The sequence below is a fragment of the Mercenaria mercenaria genome, chromosome 15 (assembly GCF_021730395.1).
Source record: "Mercenaria mercenaria strain notata chromosome 15, MADL_Memer_1, whole genome shotgun sequence".
Taxonomy (NCBI): Eukaryota; Metazoa; Mollusca; class Bivalvia; order Venerida; family Veneridae; genus Mercenaria; species Mercenaria mercenaria.
The window spans coordinates 45,839,656-45,861,200 of NC_069375.1; the positions used below are offsets into that span (position 1 = coordinate 45,839,656).

The 21,545-nt window shown below is 33.6% G+C and overlaps 1 protein-coding gene across 2 annotated transcripts in view; it reads right to left on the reverse strand.

Moving 5' to 3' along the window:
* Positions 1–21,545, reverse strand: part of LOC123552658 (uncharacterized) — a 126,397-nt gene that overhangs the window by 55,346 nt on the left and 49,506 nt on the right. For both annotated transcript variants that reach the window (XM_053525161.1, XM_053525162.1), the window contains exons 16-17: positions 13,736–13,875; positions 11,869–11,935 (exon numbers count right to left, since the gene is read on the reverse strand). In XM_053525161.1, coding sequence (XP_053381136.1) covers positions 11,869–11,935; positions 13,736–13,875 — 207 coding nt within the window. The remainder of the gene's footprint in view (positions 1–11,868; positions 11,936–13,735; positions 13,876–21,545) is intronic.

Sequence of the window (21,545 nt, forward strand, 5' to 3'; positions counted from 1 at the left end):
ACGAAACGTACCTGTTGCCCCGGTTTGGGGGATAAAGAAATGGTCATTTAACTTACCGTTTTTAAAAAGGGGTACGGCAAGGGGTTTTTGATAGTGGTCCTTGGGAAAGGATAGGAAGGTTATGATAAACTGAAAGCCGCTTTACGTCTTTCGAACTCACTGATGAGGCTATAAAAAAAAGTTTAGAACTAAAAGGCCTCGTGATAATGAATTTTGGATGTTTCTAGCCAGAATAAGTAGATTTTTTAGAGGGTTGGGTTTTTGATGAAAAGGGTAGAAAACGACAAAGGGATGTTGATTTTATATTAGGACCAAATTTTAGATGATGTAATAGAGAAAAATACCAAATTTTTAGTAAGGGGTTTAGTTAAAGCTAGGAGTAGCAGAAAAGCAGTTTGTTTGAAAAGACTCGTGGGGGGTCCCAAGTATGTCGTGAAGAACCAAAAAGGACCGGAACCAAAAACCATATAAATACCTCAGAGACAGAATCCTATATCGTAATGTAGCACTAGTAAAAAGGGTAGTACAATGTTGCAAATAGAGGCGGGGTTTACAATTTTTGGGTACTAAAGTGTACAAATTTGGTCGAATAGGGCATGTTCAAATTACTGTAGGAGGGGAAAAAGTCGGTAACAGTGTAAGCAGCACAGGTAAGGGAGGAAAAGGAAATAGTAAACGGGAAATAGAAAAAGTAAGGAAAATAAAAAAGAGGTAAGGCCGTGACCGACTAGAGTAAGTAGAGGAAGAAAAGAGATAAGATAGGATAGGTCAAGTAGGCAGAAGGGAAATAGACCTTTCTAACGTAAACGTAAATTTCGAAGGAATACTGAATCCCTTTAAAAAATTTTTGGCTAATTGTGGGCTAGGGAACATTTTAACCAATAGAATGCAATGTTCTCCCCTTGACCATTATTTGCAAATAAATTATGGGTTTAGTAATCCTTTTTCCCATTTACGTTTACTTAGAAAGGTCTATTAGTATTATAGAACTCAGTGATTTGGGAGTTAGGGATTTTGTAAGTACATGTCCACAAAACCCCGGGACTTTTAAAGGGGGATTAAACGCTATGCGGATACAGGTTTAACATGGGGTAGTGAAACGGGACTTAGTAAACATCGTTTTTAGAAAAACACGTAGAGTAAGTACATGATGGGGTGAACATAGGAGATTACTAGAATAGATAGATTGTCCGTATTTCAAAGGGGACGAAAAAGGGGTTTGGTTTGTAGAAAAACCACCAATATGTTTAATTGGTAATGTAGGGGAGCTTTAAACCCCAGTTTTTGTATTTACGCAGCAGTGAGACAGGGGGCCCAAACCAAATTAAGAAGCAATAAAACTTAAAGTTCCGTCTCGATTTTAGATAAAGAGAGGAATTCTTAGAAAAACAACAGAAAAAAGACCTTTAGATTTGTGTAGAAAAAGGCTGAGGAAAATACATTAAGCAGTGTAGAGGGAAAGGTTCAGTTAGGTTAATTAGGAATGATTTTTAATAGAGAGTATACCGCCCAGAATTTAGACAAAATAACAGCTGATTTTCCTAAAGGGCTTAGAGAAACTGTGATGAAAGTTGCACAATCTTACTTCACCATTTATTAAAAACATATATATTACAATTTACTCCAAAAACAATTTTTATTCATCTTATATTTGTCAAAAATACTATACTAATAATAATAAATTTTCCTTAAAAAATCCTTATAAAACCCTTTAAAAATTTTTTTTACCCCTTTTTCCATCAAACCTATACCCATAAAAAAACAATACATTTTACTATTAATTTCAAAAAGATATCCAAGCCATACCAAAACCCAAATAATTAAAAATAAATACAAACTTAAAAATATTAAATAATTAATCCAAAAAACTACCAATTATCCCTTTACTCAAACCTTATCAAAAATTTATATTTTAAATTTCGTAAACATTAAATAAACACCTATCACCCCATTTAAATTTTTTAAAATTTAACTATTTTAACCAAATTTTTAACATTTATAAACCTAAAATAAATATTTAATGCAATGTTTTTTCTTACCTAATTCCCCGCATAAAAATTGGGGTTTTCTCCCCTTTAATTACACGGTAAACAAACCGGGCCGAAACTTGGGCTAAAAGTTATCCCGGTAAACGGAAATTTGGGGGTTTAAAACCATTACCCGTTTTTAGATTTGCGAAAATTGGAGAATACTTTAAGGCCAGAACAGTTACGGAAATAGGCAGAAACGGGTTTACAATAGGAAGCCCACAAGATTTAAACAGGATAATACTTGTATTTGTTTACCTACCGAAACATAATAATTTTGTTAAAATTAAAGGCCTTCTATAAAGGTATAAATAACTAGATTAAGGTAATGTAGAGAAAATTGAAACGTTTCTGAAAATGCAAAACGTTGTGAAAGGGAATGATGAAAAGTAAGTAATACAGAAAGGGTATATTAATAATTGGAGCCTATTTTTAAGAGGATCAAGAGATAATGACAATTAATCCAAAAATAAGTGATGAGTTTTTCAGTAGATAGAAAAGGATAATTTTGTTCCTTTAAACAGGAATCAGAAACTACAAAATTGAGAAATCCCCCAAGTTTACCATAAACATTACCCAAGGAAGTATAAATTTTGTTAGAAAATTTTTCTCAAATTTTTACTACAGATATTCCTTAATACAACTTATTAACATGAAATCTTTGCAAAACCAGATCCGATAAAAAATTTTAAAGGGTTATCCTATTCCTTTTTCAACACAGCCCCATAAAAAGGGAAAAAAAAATTTGGATTTGGAATAATGAAACCACAAAGTCCATTTTCCCCCCCTATTGTCCTAAAAAAGAAAAAAAAAACCTATTTTGTTTGAAAAATTTTGCCGTCAACAAACTAGGTTTTGATGATAACCTATGCCAAACATGGAGGAGATGTTTTTCAAACTTTTTAAGTATTTGATTTTTTCTAAAAAGACTTGAGAAAGGTATGGCAGGTTCCCTTTTTCAGAAAAGGCTAAACCCATGCCGTTTTTGAATCCCCAAAGGTTTGTTCCGTTCCTAAGTGTTTGGTTGAACGCCCCTGCAATTTTTTAATGATGTTGGGTTTTGAAAAAAACCAAAACTTTTAGATATTCTTGTAACTACTGGGCCGCTGTGTAGCACTTTTTTGATTGTTTCCAATAAGGAACTAAAGTTCCAAAAGACAAAAAGTTTTATTGGTTTTCGAAGCAAAATGTTTAGGGCCAGACAGGGGTTCCGCCCCTTTCCAGTTCCAAATAAGGTACGGGCCTCAGGGCCCGGGCCGAAAACCAAGAAGGCAAACTTCTTTCTAGGTGTAGTTGATTTTTGGTTATCCCCCAAAATTTTGCCGCCCTTTAGTTTGTTTTAAGATTTTGGAAAAGAGTCCAAATTGAGATGGGGGGGGAAAGTCAAAAAAAGGGCTTTCCGATTTGAAGGAAGCTTAATGGGGGTCCGCCATTTTGAAGTTGCCAGAATTTTTCCAATTTTTTTGAGGGAGGTGTAAAATGGGAGGTTAGTCCCTATTACTTCAGGAAATGATGGGGGAAATTTCCCGTGCTATGTATAGGGAAAGCACCTAAGGAAAATTTCTCATATAGAGAAGATGTTTAAAATAGTTGGGCAGTCTAGTTTCACCGGTATTTGTTCGGTAAAACTTATTTTGAGCGATATCAGGCTCATTTATTTTGAATAAAGCGAAACTTTTGCAACTCCAGGCTGAGAGAAGGGCATTGGTTACCGATATAGGAAAGTTTAGAGAATTCCTGGTAGAGAAAATGTTTGGGCAATTTTTTTAGAAGGTAGAAGGTGGCTTTTTAAGTGTAAGATAGTGACAGTTGGTTTTTTTTTGTTTTTCCCCAAAATTTTCAGTATGTCATTTTTTTTTCACTAAAAGAAAAATTAAAATTTTCTTTTTTAAGGGGGGCGTGTGTAAAATTGACATGGGCCTTTTTTTCCTGTAGGTAAAAATGAGGGGATTGCATCATCTTTTTGTTTTTAAAATTTTGATTATTGAGGAAATGTCAGATTTTACGCTAAAATACCTTCATGTTTTTCTGTATTTATAACTTAAATTTCCATGTAAAATTTTATTAAATTTGGTTTATAATAAAAAGTTGATATTTAAAACTTCATAATTTATTTTTTTCCCCCAAAACCCCTATAATGGGCCCAAATTTTTCTTTCAAACCGCGCCAAAGTAGTCAGATTTCCCGGTATACGGAACCCCCTAAAATGACATTGTCATAGCACACGGGTTACCGTGAAACCCCGAAATTTGTATTTGGGGGACATTTCCCTTTAAAAAACTGGACAATAGCCCAGCCACACCACCTTTCCCACATTATAGACAATCTATCTCTGATTAATTTTTCTTGCTAGAAATTTTTCTCGATCGGGAAGAAAATTTTTGTTAGATTTTTGTATGATTTTTGCCCTTTCGATTTTTATTTGGTAAAATATGGGGCTTCTACAGAAAACGTAACATTTTCTTTTTTTGGAATGATTTTTGTAGTTTCGGTATGTCAGGAAATTTATTAAATTTTTTTTAGACTTTTTTTAAATTTTTTCGAAAAAGGGTCTAAAATGTTTCGTTTATTTAAAAAAAGTAAAATTTTTCTGAAATTTGATCGTGATAATTGTAAAGCACTGTTTCAAAAACATATGTCAAACATTTCGTTGTTATGGAACGCCATTACTGCATTGCATTGTAATGATTAAATCTATATGGCAAGTCTAGTACCATGTATGTAATTCATATTATTGCAAGTCTAGTACCATGTATGTAATTTATATTATTGTAATATAAACTTGTGTGCCAGTCTATAGCATATACATACAATGTCCGTTTTGTTGTATGACATTGGATGCTATATCGATGCCAACTATGATATAACGTTTGATTTACATTGAATTTTGTTAATTTGTAGTGATAAATAATAGCTGCAGTTTATCATGTCCGTATCTATAATGTTTCATCATATACTTTTCATATCTTTTTCATACTTTAACTTTAGTCTTTTAAGTAAGTAATTTTTGTAATAATGGAAGTAATTAGTGACGTACTTTAATCATGTGACGTCTGAACTTAGTAGCACATATATGTGTATAAGTAGCACGTATTATTTATGGGAGCCTACGGAGGTATGGTGTACCAAAAGGAGCAGTTTTATGCCCTGACTTATTTGTTTTGCTATGGTGCTTACCATATGTTATATATTTTAGCTTCTTCCGCCAGACGATTTTACCTGGTGATGTCATAACCCGGAAGTACAATGCCCGAGGTTCACTTGTCTCCACTCGCCTGGATGTGATATTCCCAGCGCAGAGCGTTCGTCCCATGGTCGTGCCGTAAACCGCAAAGACGCTGATTTTTGTTATCCTCTGAAGTCAGCTCAGGGATGCAATCACCTTCCACCATAGGGAGCCAAAACGGAATCAACGTATTCACGGTTTAAAGGGACTTGATTTACAGATACGTTTATATATTGTTTGTGCTACTTAAAGTTCGCAATTAAATCAAAGACCTGTGTCACGTCACTTTAAAATGGAACTGTAAGATCTTTGTATCTGGTGATACTGAACTTTGATTTTTTTTCTTTCTTTCTTATAATCAGTTTTTTTTCCATATCATCTATTCATTGTTAATAATCATCTTATGTAAATAAATTTGTAAATATTGTAAAGGGTGTTGATTTGTTTTGATGGTTACTGTCGCCGGTACGGCCTTTCCTGTCACAAGGGTTCGAGTTCTTCCACATGCACCATATTCCCCAGACCTAGCCCCGAGTGACTATTTCTTGTGCCCTAAATTGAAAAAAAAAACCATTTAGCTGGTAGACGGTATAGGTCCCGAAAGGCCTTGGGGTCCGCTGTTTATCAGTGTATGCTGGGTATACCTGAAAATGAGCATGAAGATGCCTTTAAGAACTGGATTAAACGTTTGAAACTTTGTGTACGTAACAAGAGGGATTACTTTGAGGGTATGACGCGTAAAAAATTAAAACCTATCAAACACGCGCTTTATATCACCCCAGTTGCATTACTTTTAGCCCCTCGTAGAAAGCTTGCAATTTTTCCTTTTTAATGATTATATATTACCGAGGTTTCTTGAGAAAAATTCAAACTATGGCAGTTAAAAAATATGCCAAGGTTTAAGTAGCAGGGTACACTTAGATGCGAAAAGTTTGGGCACGGACGGTCTTACGTGTAACGAGTCGCAATAATGCGCTTTCCCTATGAGCAAAATTAGGGTGGCCATTTTATAAATTGTGTGCATATTTTGTGCTTTTAATCAATGGCAAGATCAGGATTCTCATAAAAGAATAAAGAAAGTTATCAAAACGAAAGATTTACACCATCCATGAAAAATAGCATGCCAAAATCATCAATTTTGCACCTTTTGAACAGCCTACAATGATCCCGCTGCAAGAACAATGTCCAATTTCATTGCATTTCTCAATTAAATAGACCTTACTGAACGTCAGGACATAAACGGAATGGGGGCCTATCCAGCTCGTTTTTTTCACAAAATAACGAAAACGTTCCTGAGTATCAATCTACAAGCACAGAACCCTTCCGTGATTTGAATTTTTTCGCGAAAAGGTGTCTCATTGATCATACAAAGCTACCAGCAGTTAGTTTTCCAACTGACATCAGAATTTTACATGTATCGGCTGTATAAATTTTCTAAAGAATTAATAATCATTATCTCTCACCTTAATTTACAGGCATCCAAAATCACGAAGTTCTGTTTAGAACAAATATTGACGGGGGCCAAAATTCGAAAGTGTACCCTGCTACCTTAACACGAGTGTACTACATATTGAAAAATGGCCGATCACCGGTAAAGACATTAGTACACGAAGCGTTTTCATTGGTCACGCCTCCGACCGCAATTACAAGAAGACGATTGAAACGTTAGAGGTTTAAATTGTTTACAACAGAAATTCTTGTTAAAAATGTCCTGTTCTCATGTTTTTTTTTTACTATTTATGATTTAAAACAACAGGTAAGCAGTTAGGGCTAAAGAAAAATCGTTACTCTGATAAATCCTAATTTCAATTGACCACAGTTTCCACCACAGTTTTGATTGTTTCTGATTGAGACCTCTAGGTAGACAACGTAAAATATCAAAATGTAAAATCGGTCTGCCCGGGGTCTCATTATTTAGACTATTGCTCTTACGGATTCATGTTACATGTGGCGGTGCTTGGGCAGTCTGCATCAGGGTATGAATGCGAGAAGACGCTAACTGCTTATAAATAAAGGGCACATGGCGCTTTCCGTTTTCGCTTTTCGTGGACATTGGTTGACATTTCAAGAAATGAAACATTAACTTGTAAACTGTGTTTTTATATAAAACATTAAGTGGTAAACTCTGTTTTCTATACATACAAAAATGTCGTTAAGAATTCATAAACTTTTAATAATGGTGTCTTTCTATAAAACTATTTACGCGTATATGCATTTTGATTTATATAACTTAAAAAGCCTACATAATTTTAGCATACTAACCCGTCTTTGCAACGCAACCACAATGTACATGGCCTTGAAGTTAATAGAATCATACAACAAATTTCAATTCTTACTGAAAACAAGCATACGTCTGTTTGCCAAATGTTCGATCATCGGACGTTTAACTTTAATATGGGGGCCTCCGTGGCCGAGTGGTTAGAGTCGTTGACTTCAAACCATTTGCCCCTCATCGATGTGGGTTCGAAACCTCATTTTGGGCGTAGAATTCTTCACGTGAGGAAGCCATCCAGCTGGCTTACGGAAGGTCGGTGGTTCTACCCAGGTGCCCGCTCGTGATGAAATTGTGCACGGAGGGGCACCTGGGGTCTTCCTCCATCATTAAAGCTGGAAAGTCGCCATATGACCTAAAATTGTGTCGGTGCGACGTTAAACCCAACAAAATAGATAAATAAATAACTTTAATATGGCGTCTTATTTTCCCGTACGTCTGCTTTTACATCCGAATAGCCGATGTATATGTGATTTATTATGTGCGTGAATTTAGTAATGCGTCGTATTTTCCGGCGCAGGAGTTTTATGTCCGAAGATCCGGCATATTTGATTGATTAACGACCGAAGTTCCGGTGTTACCAATACTATAAAGGGCGTCATATTGTCCTATGCATATATAAATGATTTCGTCCGATTGTCCTGCGACCGCCCGATTTTCCGGCAGGCTTATTTTTATCATTACATTCAAATCATTTAATCATTTGAAAATTACATTACTTCAATACATAACTAAAAGTTCATATAAACATTTTAAAAACACGCCTTTACTATTAAGAAATATATCTGATAAATATATTTGTGTACCTACTATTCTGTTCACCGTTCATCTTTTTAAAAAAAATTATGGACCAATAGTATGCAATAAACCGGCTGTTCAATAATTTTATACAGTTTCCGAGCCGTTGAGACTAAGATACAGTGAGTTTTTGTGAATATATAGACCATCTAGACGAAAATTCTAAAAAACACCGAGACCTTATAGACACATAGTTTTACTAAACTTGTTTTAGGATCTATAGCGTCATTCAATATAGGAATGTGTAGGTACGGACATGACAAGGATCAAAGTCACATATATATATTTTAACGATACATGTTATACAGAATAAAACAGCCACGCACCAAACAGTCCTGATTTACAAACAACACAATCTTGACTATTACTATGTATATATTTGAACGCAATATCATAGCATACGGTAAAACGGAATAAATAGAAAAGTAAGGTGGAAAGTTTCACCCTCTTACACAGTAATCCACGTTTGGATCGATTTTTGTCTATCATTGATATTTAGTTAAACTCCAATTTTTCAAAATTTTATAATATACCTAGAACATTCAGCAAATAAATAGGATAGGGTCGTGTGCTTGATTTGTTGCTAGACTGATTTGAAAAATAGAAACAGTGATATATTAATAAATCTACTCACAGGATATCATTTATTCTTAAATGATTTTTATTTCCGATGGTCGAAGCCAGGCTTTATTCTATGTTTTCTGAATAAATTACGTTACGCCATCACGTCCGGTTAATCGAACGTGCAGAACTACGTTAAACGATAATACACTTCACATCCAAACTGATCACTTCAAGATCATAAGTATTAGCAAAATAAAATCATATATATATATAAATTTAAGGCAATTATTCTTTTCATTTAGTGGAACATTTGATACATTGTATGACGAGAAGATGAAAAGGAAGAAGAAGAAAATCAAAAAGCAATATATCCTCTAAGTTGTGGTGTTAATATATTTTTTAATTAAGCACCAGACAAAAGGTTGTAATTGCATTTACTATGTAATCAGATAGAATATGAATGTATTTTCATTAGCCTATTTGGTGTATTGCATAATTGATTTGTTTGTTTGTTTTTCAGTCATGTAACGGCGGGCAGTTAACCTAACCAGTGTTCCTGGATTCTGTACCAGTGCAAACCTGTTCTCCGCAAGTAACTGCCAACTTCCCCACATGAATCAGAGGTGGAGGCCTAATGATTTCAGACACAATATCGTTTCTCAAATAGTCACGGAGAACATACGCCCAGCCCAATATTCGTAGACCAACGCTCTTACCTACTGAGCTAAGCGGGCGGGCTTTGCATAATTGAAGATATATAAGACGGAAAGGGCAAGACAAAGGAGAAGAAGAAGAAGAAAGATGAAGAAGAAAACGGATAGAAAAGGTAGAAGACACCTTTATTAAGAGACTAGATATCAATATAATAACATATTTATCAATTTTACTTTATTTTTTTTTACAAGCAGAGCTGTAGTACATTCACTGTAAAAGTGGGGGACATCTTATTATCGAAATATCAAAAGTTATTTTTAAGTAAAATAGCTAACGAAACAAAGGTAAATCATACGCAGAGAAAATATATCCCGCGTATCTTTCTTATGATTTTTCCATTGCCTGTCTAACTCCGTTTCCATTTTTTAATTAGTGCTGCCAATGTCAGTGCAAGACAAAGGGAAGTAACGTAACATATATCTATGTCCGTATGTACCCGATATATAAATGTTCTTGCCTGCGGCTAGAGTTGTCATTTTTGCGAGTATTGATTCAAACACAATTTCAGTAGATCACATTTGGTTATTTGAAGGACTTTCAAGTTTTTTCTATCTATGAAACTCCAAGTTTCTATCTCTACAAATGATGCATTCAATGTAAAAACGATTAAAAATATTTAGAGTAAAACAGCCAGTTCGTTATCCGCAAACTGTGCAAGACAATCTGGAAAATCTTTTAAATCTATAAATACATGGACACTTTAATTCAACCGGAGCTAAATTAAAACTTGACATGCTCATTCTCTACTCACTAAACTGCTAAATACTAAAATCAAAAAGCAATATCTCCTCTAAATTGTGGTGTCAATAATTTTGTTTAAAATTAATCACCCAGATAAAAGGCTGCAATTGACTTTACCATGTGATTAGATAGAATATATTTTCATTAGCCTATTGGTGTATTGCATAATTGAAAATATATGAATTGATATATTTTGTAATAACGTTTAAAAGATATAAATAATTATTTTACTCATGTTTCTGAATATGATAGAGTACTTTAAACTTCACAACAGACCACACTTATATATAACCCTTAAATTCATTGAGACTATAGACACATGTATAACTAATAAGTAATGGTCTTTTAAGGTATGTCAAATGTAATAATGTACTTCTTTTTGAAGAGTATTTAATTCCTACAATAAATCTACTCTGACTTAAGTTTTTCTTGGGGATTAGTTTCAATCCCCGCTGGGATGATTTCCCCCTTATACTCGTATTCCTTATTTTCTAAGTAGTTTGTACTTCTTTCAAGACTTATTATTGATTTATTGTACAAAATTAAAAAAAATCATTTTATAAGTGATTTCTTGCTGTTCAAAGTGAATTTACCTCTGAAATAGAAGGGACGGAGTTAGAAATCTTTAAAACTACTTAGTTACATGGGGTAAAAGTATATTTTGCCTTTACCCTTTAGATTACATATTGTGGAAGAGATGTTGCTAGGTTTTACTTCTGTCCCAAGGTTATTTTTGAATGAAGAATGCTTGAACAATAAAACAGTCCCACAGGAATCAACCTTTATTTTTTCGATGTTGGAGTTAGAATTCTGTCTAATTAAATCCTGTTACTTGAGGCACCCTAGAAAAAATGATATTCACAGTTTTATTTTGTCTTTTATAATTGTTTACCAATAGTTTGACGTTTCTTTTACCAAAAGTAATGGTATAAATGTTTTGGACAGTGGACATCGCTATGAAAGTTTTCAGTGAACTTGAGGAAATATCATTAATTATACAAAGTTATATATATAAAGAGCACGATAAAAGTTGTTTAAGAAATAATATATCTCATCGGTGATTTGTCGCTGAATATATCACTGCTTGGAGTTCAGATGCGAAGGAATTATATCACGAGGGCATAGCCCGAGTGATATAATGCTACGCATCTGAACGACAAACAGTGATTTATTCAAGAGCAAATCACTAAATGAGATATATTATTTCGATTCTAACACGTTATCAAGGACTTTAAAGTACACCTTGTCGGCATGCATTAAATATTTGCCCGTTTTCAATTGGGTTCTTTTCCAGCGCGCCGTTACGCCGCTTGACGCTATGACGTAATAGTTGTGACGTCAGAACAGTGAATTGTTGTTTGATAAATCACTGTCTCCAGCCTTCTTTGTTTAATAGGAAAATGAATCGGATCGTGTTAGAATTAAAGTTTGCATACAAGCCTCTCAATGGATACAGTATATTGCTGTAACAACTGAAATATACACCATTAGATGGGTCATACCTTAATTAAGACAAAATGGCATACCTGGAAGTAAGGTCGAATCTTCCGCTTGTAAACGTGTACTGCCTTCTGTTTCATCTGTCCAAAGAATCTGTAGTTCAAACAGTCAAAATAGATATATATAGTGTTGACAAGAAATACTTAACAAATGTAAGTATGATATAAGTTTTAATTTACATCTTCACATACTTCACTTTTATTCACATAGTTCACATTTATTACAAAACGGGTTGTGATGTTCATGTCACATTGTAATAATTTTTCTAACCCGTTTTGTAATAATTATTACAATTTGAGTATCCGCATTATATTGTAAGTACTGTTTCTTTACTGTTATGTAAATAGTAAATGCCAATTGTTATAAGTGTTAGCATGACACATTACATCTTCACAAAGTTCACTTTTATTCACATAGTGAACGTTATAACTATGACACAAATGTTTTTCAACTATGTCAGACTTTTATTACATTTTACAACTTTATAAAAGAACGGGCCGCGATGTCCATTTCACATTGTAAGAAGCTTTATACCCATTTTGTAATAATTATTACAATTTGAGTATCAACTTTGATTTGTAAGTACTTGGATTTTACCTTATGTAAATAGTAAATGCCAAATTGTCTTAAGTATGACACATGACATTTTCTCCTCCTTCACTTTTATTCACATAGTGAACCTTAGAACTAAGATATAAATGCGTTACAACGATCTCAGAAATTTATTACATTTTGCAACTTTATTACAAAACGGGTTATGATGTCCCTTACACATTGTAATAAGCTTTCTAATCCATTTTGTAATAATTATTACAATTTTCAACTTTATTACAAAACGGGTTGTAACAGTGCAGTCAAAAGAAATTACATAAATTAACAAGGCGGAAATCATACCAGATCAAATTTTCATTACATTTGACATTTTCACAAGGACCATTAGTGTGAAATTATTTTGGATTTAGACCAGCTGTTTCATACAATAAACTATATAGATATCAGGTGTAAAAGTGACCACGAACTTTTGCGGCCATGTTCTTAGACGAACCCGAATAATTGAACATTTTTGTAGAAGGTTACACAACGACGATCTGTGTGGAATTAACTTAAAATTGGACAAGCAGATTCATACAAGAATATTTTGTGAAGTTTCTACTACATGAATACAGGGAAAGGTGATCGTACCCTCTGGTTGCCACGATTGTTGATGAATCAAACTTACTTTAACAATCTTGGTAAAAGTCACACATGGACCATCTGTGTGTAATAGTTTGAAAATCGGACCAGCTGTTTCACACAAGAATATATCAGTATCCTGTAAATACCCATTTATCAACCTTATGTTTGTATAATGTTACATAAACAACTTTTGTGTGAAATTATTTTAAAATCGGATCAGCGGTTAAGAGGAGGTGTCCTTTGATTTTTTTGTTTGATTCTTTTTGCAACCATTAGAAAAAAACTTACTAATAGGTAGAAGATCATTAACGGACACAGCATGATAACAGGCGAGATAAAAAATTGGCAATGCATCTGGCACAGTAATGTACAATCGTCTAGTGGTTACGTAGTTTATGCAAATACAATATATGATCTTTATAGGGATTTTTCTACTACTATAGCTTAAACGTCTTTGATTAAATGGATAAAGAAAATAACAATACATAAAAACCAGTCACTAAAGAAGACAGCATTCGTATTATAGCTATACAAACACAATGTGAAGTTGATAAAGGAAAGTAGTATTGTGTGGATATATAAAAATATATTTGATGACAGATTGTGAAGACTATGTTACTGCAATAGCTCATCTTGCGACTTTGGTTAAGGTGACCGGTACCCATCAAAGAATAATAACAGAGTAACTTAATATAAAATTCAATCTGAATGTGTTACCAGTGAATATTCAGATGCTCTTCTATATGTTTTCAGTTTCTGATTCTCCCGTTCGTTTTCAGATGTATCTCTGTCCTCCTGTTTGCCTGTTGTATATACAACATAATCGTCAGAGCCTGATCCCTCAAAATCTGCCAAATCTGTCAAATACGGAAAAAGAAGGTAAATAAGCTCTTCGTGATTTTTTATCCGTTAACTGACAAGACGATTAGTCATCCAGGAACTTCACAGACATATAACTATTTGGCCTGACGAATAATAATGGATAAAACTTTGCCGAACCTTTAGATTATAATGATTTGTCACCGGTGGTAAATGCAGACAGAAATTTCAGGTTCGAAGGTCAATGTTTTGGCGGTAACGAGAGTCTGCCTATTTATCCCCAAATATATATTAACATCTGCATCTATAGCTGGTGGTTGAATATTTTTTACATAACAAAACGTAACAATACAATAGAACGATATTGAAGAATAAATGAAGCTGACAAAATACGTTCGTTGCAGCACTCTTCCGTAACGACTTCATGTCTTTGTAATGAAAAACACCATCAAAGCCCTGTTTTAGTTTTATCGTTTGTAGCGTAACGTTATGTATTTATCGTTGAAACTTTTGAAAAATTGGTTTCCGTAACTTTAACTATTTTCGTTAGTTTGTTTGGTTTCATAAACAAAATTAACTTTAAATACACAAACAACATTCTTTAGACTAAAACATACAAACCAATTCGTTTCATAACTACAGCCTTTCTATTTAACAATTGGAAAATCCACTCTTCATAATAAAGACATCAAATGGCTCCACTTCCGATTGGAAGTGAGTTGAACAAAGAGCCATTGGTGTTTTCGAGGCAGCGCTTACGACCAGAATTTTACAAGAAAAGAGTGTTAGTTTATTTTGAACTTAAAAAACTTAAAATTACGGCAAACTAAGTTCGGCTGAGAAAGGATTATGCCTTGTATTTATTCTGGTCAATTTGCAGAGCAATGCATTTTTTGACATGCGATCTTTCGGAAGTTGTAGAAAGAGCTAGTTCAAACCGAATGTGAACATGTGCTTATATATTTAGCCCTAGCTAGTTTAAATCATTAACATACATGTTACCCATTTTGTACAGAAGAATATGTTTCTACTGTATAACGTATTTGAATTACTGAGGGCTTTCATTCTTTTATGTGCATTTTGATGAGGAGCCGGCTGTAAGAACAGGAGTCGTAGTCAATCGCGTAACGTCCGGTAGACAGTTTTCGAGGCTGCGATACACGTCCTATTTGCTTTTGGTTATAGTCAGAATAAACGTAATGTGTTGCTTAAATTGTTTTTAATACTAAAATTATTAGTCGTAAAAAATTGTTCGTTTCTGTTATCCCGATCTACCCTAACTTTTTGGCCCGACTTTTTATGGATTTGGAGAATTTTTGTTTTCAACGTTTTACCAAAAAAAAATGCAAAACTGCACTTTTACGCATTAAACATGGCCAGTGATGTAAGAAATCAACTTAGTGATGCTCTAATAGTCCAAAAATCCAATATGGCCGAAAAATTCAAAATGGCCGCTATGCATGTATATATTTTCAGAAATACCTAATATTATCTATAAAACTTATATAGACACTTACAGTCATCAGTTAAATTAGCTAAAATCACCTGTTTCAATAAATTCAAACGTATTATATTAACAAAAATACCCCACTTTTCCAAAAAAAAAAAAAAGATAAAAGTTGTCTCCCTTGGATAAAATTTGCTATTAAGCAGAAGAAAAGACTGCATTTATGTGAGTCAAAATAAGTATATAATGGTACTGGCATATCAAGAATGTTTAAAATGGCAACAGTCCTGTGCATTACTTTACAACAATTGTAAATTATTATAAATACATTCAAACTTCGTTAACTGGAACCCGTCAGGACCGACAAAATATATTCGGTAGTTTAAGTGACCGAACAATATATTATAAAAGAATTAAGTTCGGACCTGACGATAGGTTCAAGTGAAGAATGGTGCTCGAATTATCAGAGTTTGAGCCAACGAAATTTGTCTGCAGTGCGTATTAGTCAATAAATAAATGACATGTGTTTCACTTTGTCATTAGTTTTCGCGACTCAGAATTTGTTAGTGTTGATGTATTCATTTCAATTTATTTAAGCTAAGAAACTTGGTAAAACTATATAATTCATTAACTATGTTAGTGCGATAGACCATGTGAACATCCCTGGCCTGTCAGACAATCCTGATTTCTTTCGGAAAACGTTTTTGCCGGCTGATCAGCGTAATTAAATTTACATTTGCATGTTCCTGTAATATTCTGGTTTTGTCAAATTGTAGCACAGTTGTGCCATAACAATAGCTTTACAGTTTAATGTCATATACATATAATGTACAGTCACTAATGCCCTGATCACTCTCAGACGAAGACCATGTAGATCACACTGCGTCCTGAAAATTTTGACGCAGTGGGGACGGGAGTTAAACTCGAAAAATGTGAAGATCTAAAGTTCAAAGTTCATACTGCGCCCTTACAGCATCCTTGCCAGGTTCTCACGACAACTAACACGTTCACACTAATTTTCTTACCACGCGCATCTTCACGTCCAATGCATTCTTATTATATTCTTAGTATGACCAGTCAGATTGCACCTCTGGCTTATCATGCTTTAACCACTGCGTTCGTCGGCTACTTATCAATACTATGTTACGCGCCTCTTTATCATTCATTCTGAAAGTTATATTGTGTCTACATCTATACTCAATAACAATCAAAAACAATATACGACAAGCACCCCCACCCTTTCCCGCCACGGGCACATATGGGGGTCAGGTGTTCTAACAATTCGGGCACATATGGAGTCAGGTGTTCTAACACTTTCCTAAAATTCCAAGTCAAGATTAATACGGCTGACCAGAGATATCTTTGATATATTGGAACCTTTCTAATAAGTTTTTGCCTCAAGTACTTGAGTCTCGTACCAGTGGCTCCTCAAGTACATTTGCAACATAGATAAAGTGCTGAAATGCTCTGCACTGCCTTATGCAAGTTAACTAAAGTTGTCAACAATCTTGTGCTTGTGTATACTGACACGAATATCTGACATGTACCTTATTTCAGATTTCAGCTCGCTATTCCGAGTAATGTATTTCACAGAATAATTGTCTGTGAAAGCAACTTTTATATTTTCAGCCTTACTCTTCTTTGTTACACAGTTAGCATTACATAATCAATGATTTTATGTGATCAATTTATTACGCAGGTCTTGTGACTGCGGGTGCATAATAAGGAACGTCGTGTCATTTGGTCCTACTAGCCCGCCGCTATAATCTATTCTTGCATTTCGAAGTCCCAAACCGAAAGGAATAGTTATCGTACTTGGTGTCATAGGAACTACAATTTTATATAGAAACTAAGTTGATTGACCTTCACATTCTCAATATTTCCTTCCATCTATAAACAAGGTTTCATAAAGAAGTCTTTAGAATCCGTCATTTGCGAATGATGGATGGACATACTAACGGACAAAATGATGTACAAAAGGAGGTAATACGATAGCAAGAATGTATACAATTTTCCTCCTATCTATGTAAAATTTCTGAAGAAAGAACCTCTCCTAGTTTTGAAGAAATGCAGGATGAAAACTTTTGTCATATTCGTGCATTTTTGTTGCCATAGCAACAACATTTGTTGGCATAGGAACAAATTTAAATGACATTGGATTCTCCACTTTGCAATCTATTCATGTGCCACGTATCATAAAAAATCTGCTATAGTTTTAAGGTTATTGCAGTATCCCACTTTGCATGACTGACGTATTGACATGCATATGGGGGAAACCCATAAGCCCCCTCTGGCTAAACACTGGTAAGGGAATAACAACAGTGTTTCAATATGCTGCTGTGGAGGGAATGTAAGTAAAATAATATAAAGTAAATATAGTAAAACAAAATATCCTTTAAAATATGAAAAACACACAATGATATTAAACTAAGTCTTAAAGGCTAGATTTTAACCGTTACCATGGAAACAGAAAGAAATTCACATTATTTAATTATTATTTTTGCATTTGCTGCAAATTTAGGATTTATATAAAATGATATTTGGTGCATTTTGGTGATGACTGAACAAATAATGACCTTTCATTAGAATCTTGTAAGGTAAATATTGAGATTTGGCGGCCATGTTTGAAAATGGCCGCCGTATTGGCCATCTTGACAGGTATCAAATGGGTCCCATAAAAAATGCTTTCATGCTTTAATAAAAAGCTGTGCCAATTTTGGTGTTTTCCCCATTTTCTGAAGTATTTTGGCTTTTTCTGTTACGAATTGATCGGATTATAAAGTCATGATCCTCAGATCTGTATTCATTTTTGACAAAAAAAAATAATTTCCAAAAGTCTCCCATAAAAAATCCAAAACAAATATTTCCCGACCTAACTACCCTAATTGTTTGAGTAAGTTACAGGAATCAAAAACTCAGTGCTATACCTTTTGGTATCAGTTTGTCGTCATTTACGTATTTTAAAACTTTGTTTTCATTTTTGATACGCTTGATTGATTGTTTAACATCTTTTACAGAAAGTACAGGCAGATTTTCTTGAATGAAAAGAGCTCTTTTAAATACAGCATATGCAATAACGTTGTGTGTACTATAACATGCCATTCATGAGTAGTATAGAAACTACCGATTTTAAGTCAATCTGACCTCACTTGACCCCTTGCCCGATTCTATAAGTGCACCCGATCTTACCTTAAACTAAAAGTTTCTGTCTTAAAATACTAACTTGCACAACTTGGTACCCTTGGTACCCTGAAAACATTTGATTTGATGGACGTAAGGATGAAGGGTCAGTTTGACCTTATTTAACCTATAGTCCTTGGTCAGTCGAGACCAATGACAGACAATTTAAAACCCACATGCTTTTACTAAACTTAATAAAAGCCTCTGATTTAACTTCCACAGGTATTAACAAACCAAAAAACACATATTTTATATAAAATATATTTCATTAAAAAGCCATAAGAAACTTTAAAACCCATACAGAAAAAACGGCCGGCCTATTTTATAACCCACAGCATGTTTACAATGTAAACATATCAGTTATCACGCTTAATCAGGCGCATGGAACGACAATCGATATTGCTAGATTATTCTTTTCAATATGGCGTTGTGTTATTACGTTGAATATTTATCAACTTAGGAATGCTATTTTGAATAGTTATAACAAAGGATATGTCTTATAAAGTTAAATAATTATAGAAAGGACTTACAAAGATATGATTATTCGAGATTTCTACAAAGAAACCTCTAGTTTTAACTGCATATTTAGAGGGGACGGATACAACCATATGATGCAAGAATGGAATTCGTTTTACTGTGAAAATGAACTTATTAAACAATATGTCTGGAAATCAGATATATTACAACAACGAAACTTACACCCAGCGAACTGCTAACTGTTTACAAATTATATCAAACTTGAAAAATAGTCGATCAATTAATAAAATCGAATAAAAAGGATATGATTTTAGACTCTAATAACAATGGATATGTGAAAATGTTATTGAGAAATGAAAAGAAAGGATTTAGTACCCGCACACCCAGAACATTCTACACAGCGAAGCTCACCAGAGGCTTCACCGGCGGTGCAATATTGTATCAGACGCCACACTAGGACATTATAATACTTTCACGTTGTAAGAATCACTCAAGCGTAAGATTGTAGAACAATCACACGCATGACTGAACATTACTTAACGTTTATGTTATTGAAATCACTCAAGCGTAGGATTGTTCTACAATCACACGCATGACTGAACATTATAATACTTTCACGTTGTAAGAATCACTCAACCATTTGAATATGGCATAGGCATACGCATGGTTGAATATACGCTTTTGGGAGTAGTATGGAATATAACGTTTATGGATACATTTTTTTGTTAGTAGTAAAGAATTTTAGGTTTTTGATACATTTTAACTCTTTTTATTAAAATAATTTATAATTGTTTGTTCATTATGTTTTATATTGTTGACTTTTAGTGTTTTATACAATAAATCATAAATGTTTATACCATCTTGTAACATTTTAATGAAAAATAAACAATAGTAACCACAGAGTGTACTTGTTTTGTCTTGATATTGTATGTTGTTATACTTGACTTCAGGTACATAATCAATAACTTCTTTTGGTGGAGGAAGTCTAAACGGGTCAAGGTACAAAGTACTTTTCCGGAAACCTCTGGTTTGATCAAAGTACATGTTATTTACATAACAAACCCAATGTGTTCCAGGTCCAACAGAGTCGTCCAAATTTATAATTCCGCACTCGTCCTTTGCTTTTGTTTTTGGTAAACCTGGTAAATTATTTCTACTAAATACACCCCTAAAGTTTTTAATATCGAGTTGTTTAACCCATTGTCCAATTTCAAAGTTAGAAATTGGTTTGTTTATAATTTTTTTTTTTACTATAGGAATTCGTCTGTAAGGTCTTTTTTGAGAGTCAATCTGTATACCCTGGCCGTGTCCCTTACCACTTAACAAAGGTGTAATCAAAGGTATCCCTAGACTAGCAGCCAGCATACCCAGAAAGCCGCCATTTTGTTTCTGTTTTTGCGTTAATTTAATCACTCCAGATCCTACTAATTGCTTTCTTTGATTAGATGTAAGATATGGTGATATTATATTTCTCTTATCATTAGCTACCGAAATCATACCATTTCCAAGTATTTTACTAACACCAGTACTAGCAAGACCAGAAAGGGCTCCAACCCCTAACGGCCCTAATATTTTTGGAGCTATTTTTGCAGCTACCGGAAGTACTGTTCGGCCTAACAAACCAGCCAAAGCTCCTAGAAATCCACCATTTTGACCTTGACTGGACATTTGTTTTTTTGAAATTGTAATTTCTAATCCCTTATTATTTCTAACAGACTGTTCAATTTGATTAATTTGTGTTTTTGTTAAAAGTAAAGGGAAGTTTCCATGTAATTGTTCATGTTTTAATCTAAAAGTATATGGAATTTTATTATTATAAGCTTGTTCTAATTTTTTTTCTGTCCATCTGTAAGGTTAACTTTATATTCAATATAATTTGATGACATTATATACTTTATATTTATTTTAATTTTTACTTTATTTTAATTTAATTTTATTTAAACAATAACAAGCTCATTTCCAATAGTATTTATTTCAACTGTTCCTTCATACAATACAATTGCGTAAACACGAATATTAGCTGCTGGTGGAATATTTAATTTAGCTGTTAATGTAATATGCTTAGGATCGTCTGTTATTACTTCTTTTTTATATTCCAAGTTAAAATGAACAAATCCAAACAAACTTTGAAAATTAAATCTATTTAAGAGACTTCCAGTAGTCTTATTGATTTGTTTATAATAATAATTAATTACATCATCATATATTCTTGATATACTTGTGTATTCTGTTTCTGGATAAAAAACACTATTACCAACTTCAAGACGACAGGAGCTCAAAGTGCAATTATTATTTGCTGCATTAACTTTAAATGTATCTAATAAATGTGGGTTATGTTCTTGTGAATTACTTTTGTCAGGTCGTTGTAAATAAACAAATACATGTTGTGGTTTTGTTATACCAGCTGTTATTCTAAAAGTTATATTAGTCTGTTGTGTATCTGTCGATTGTGTCACCATTTCACGAAGGTATGACCATCTTGCTTTTGTAAATCTTTCAGAAATTAGATTCAGTCCAAATTCATTAAAAATCAAACGTGGAACCCATAGAATTAATTTTGTTACAATTACTCTACCAGCATCAGCAGCATTTGCTCTAATAATT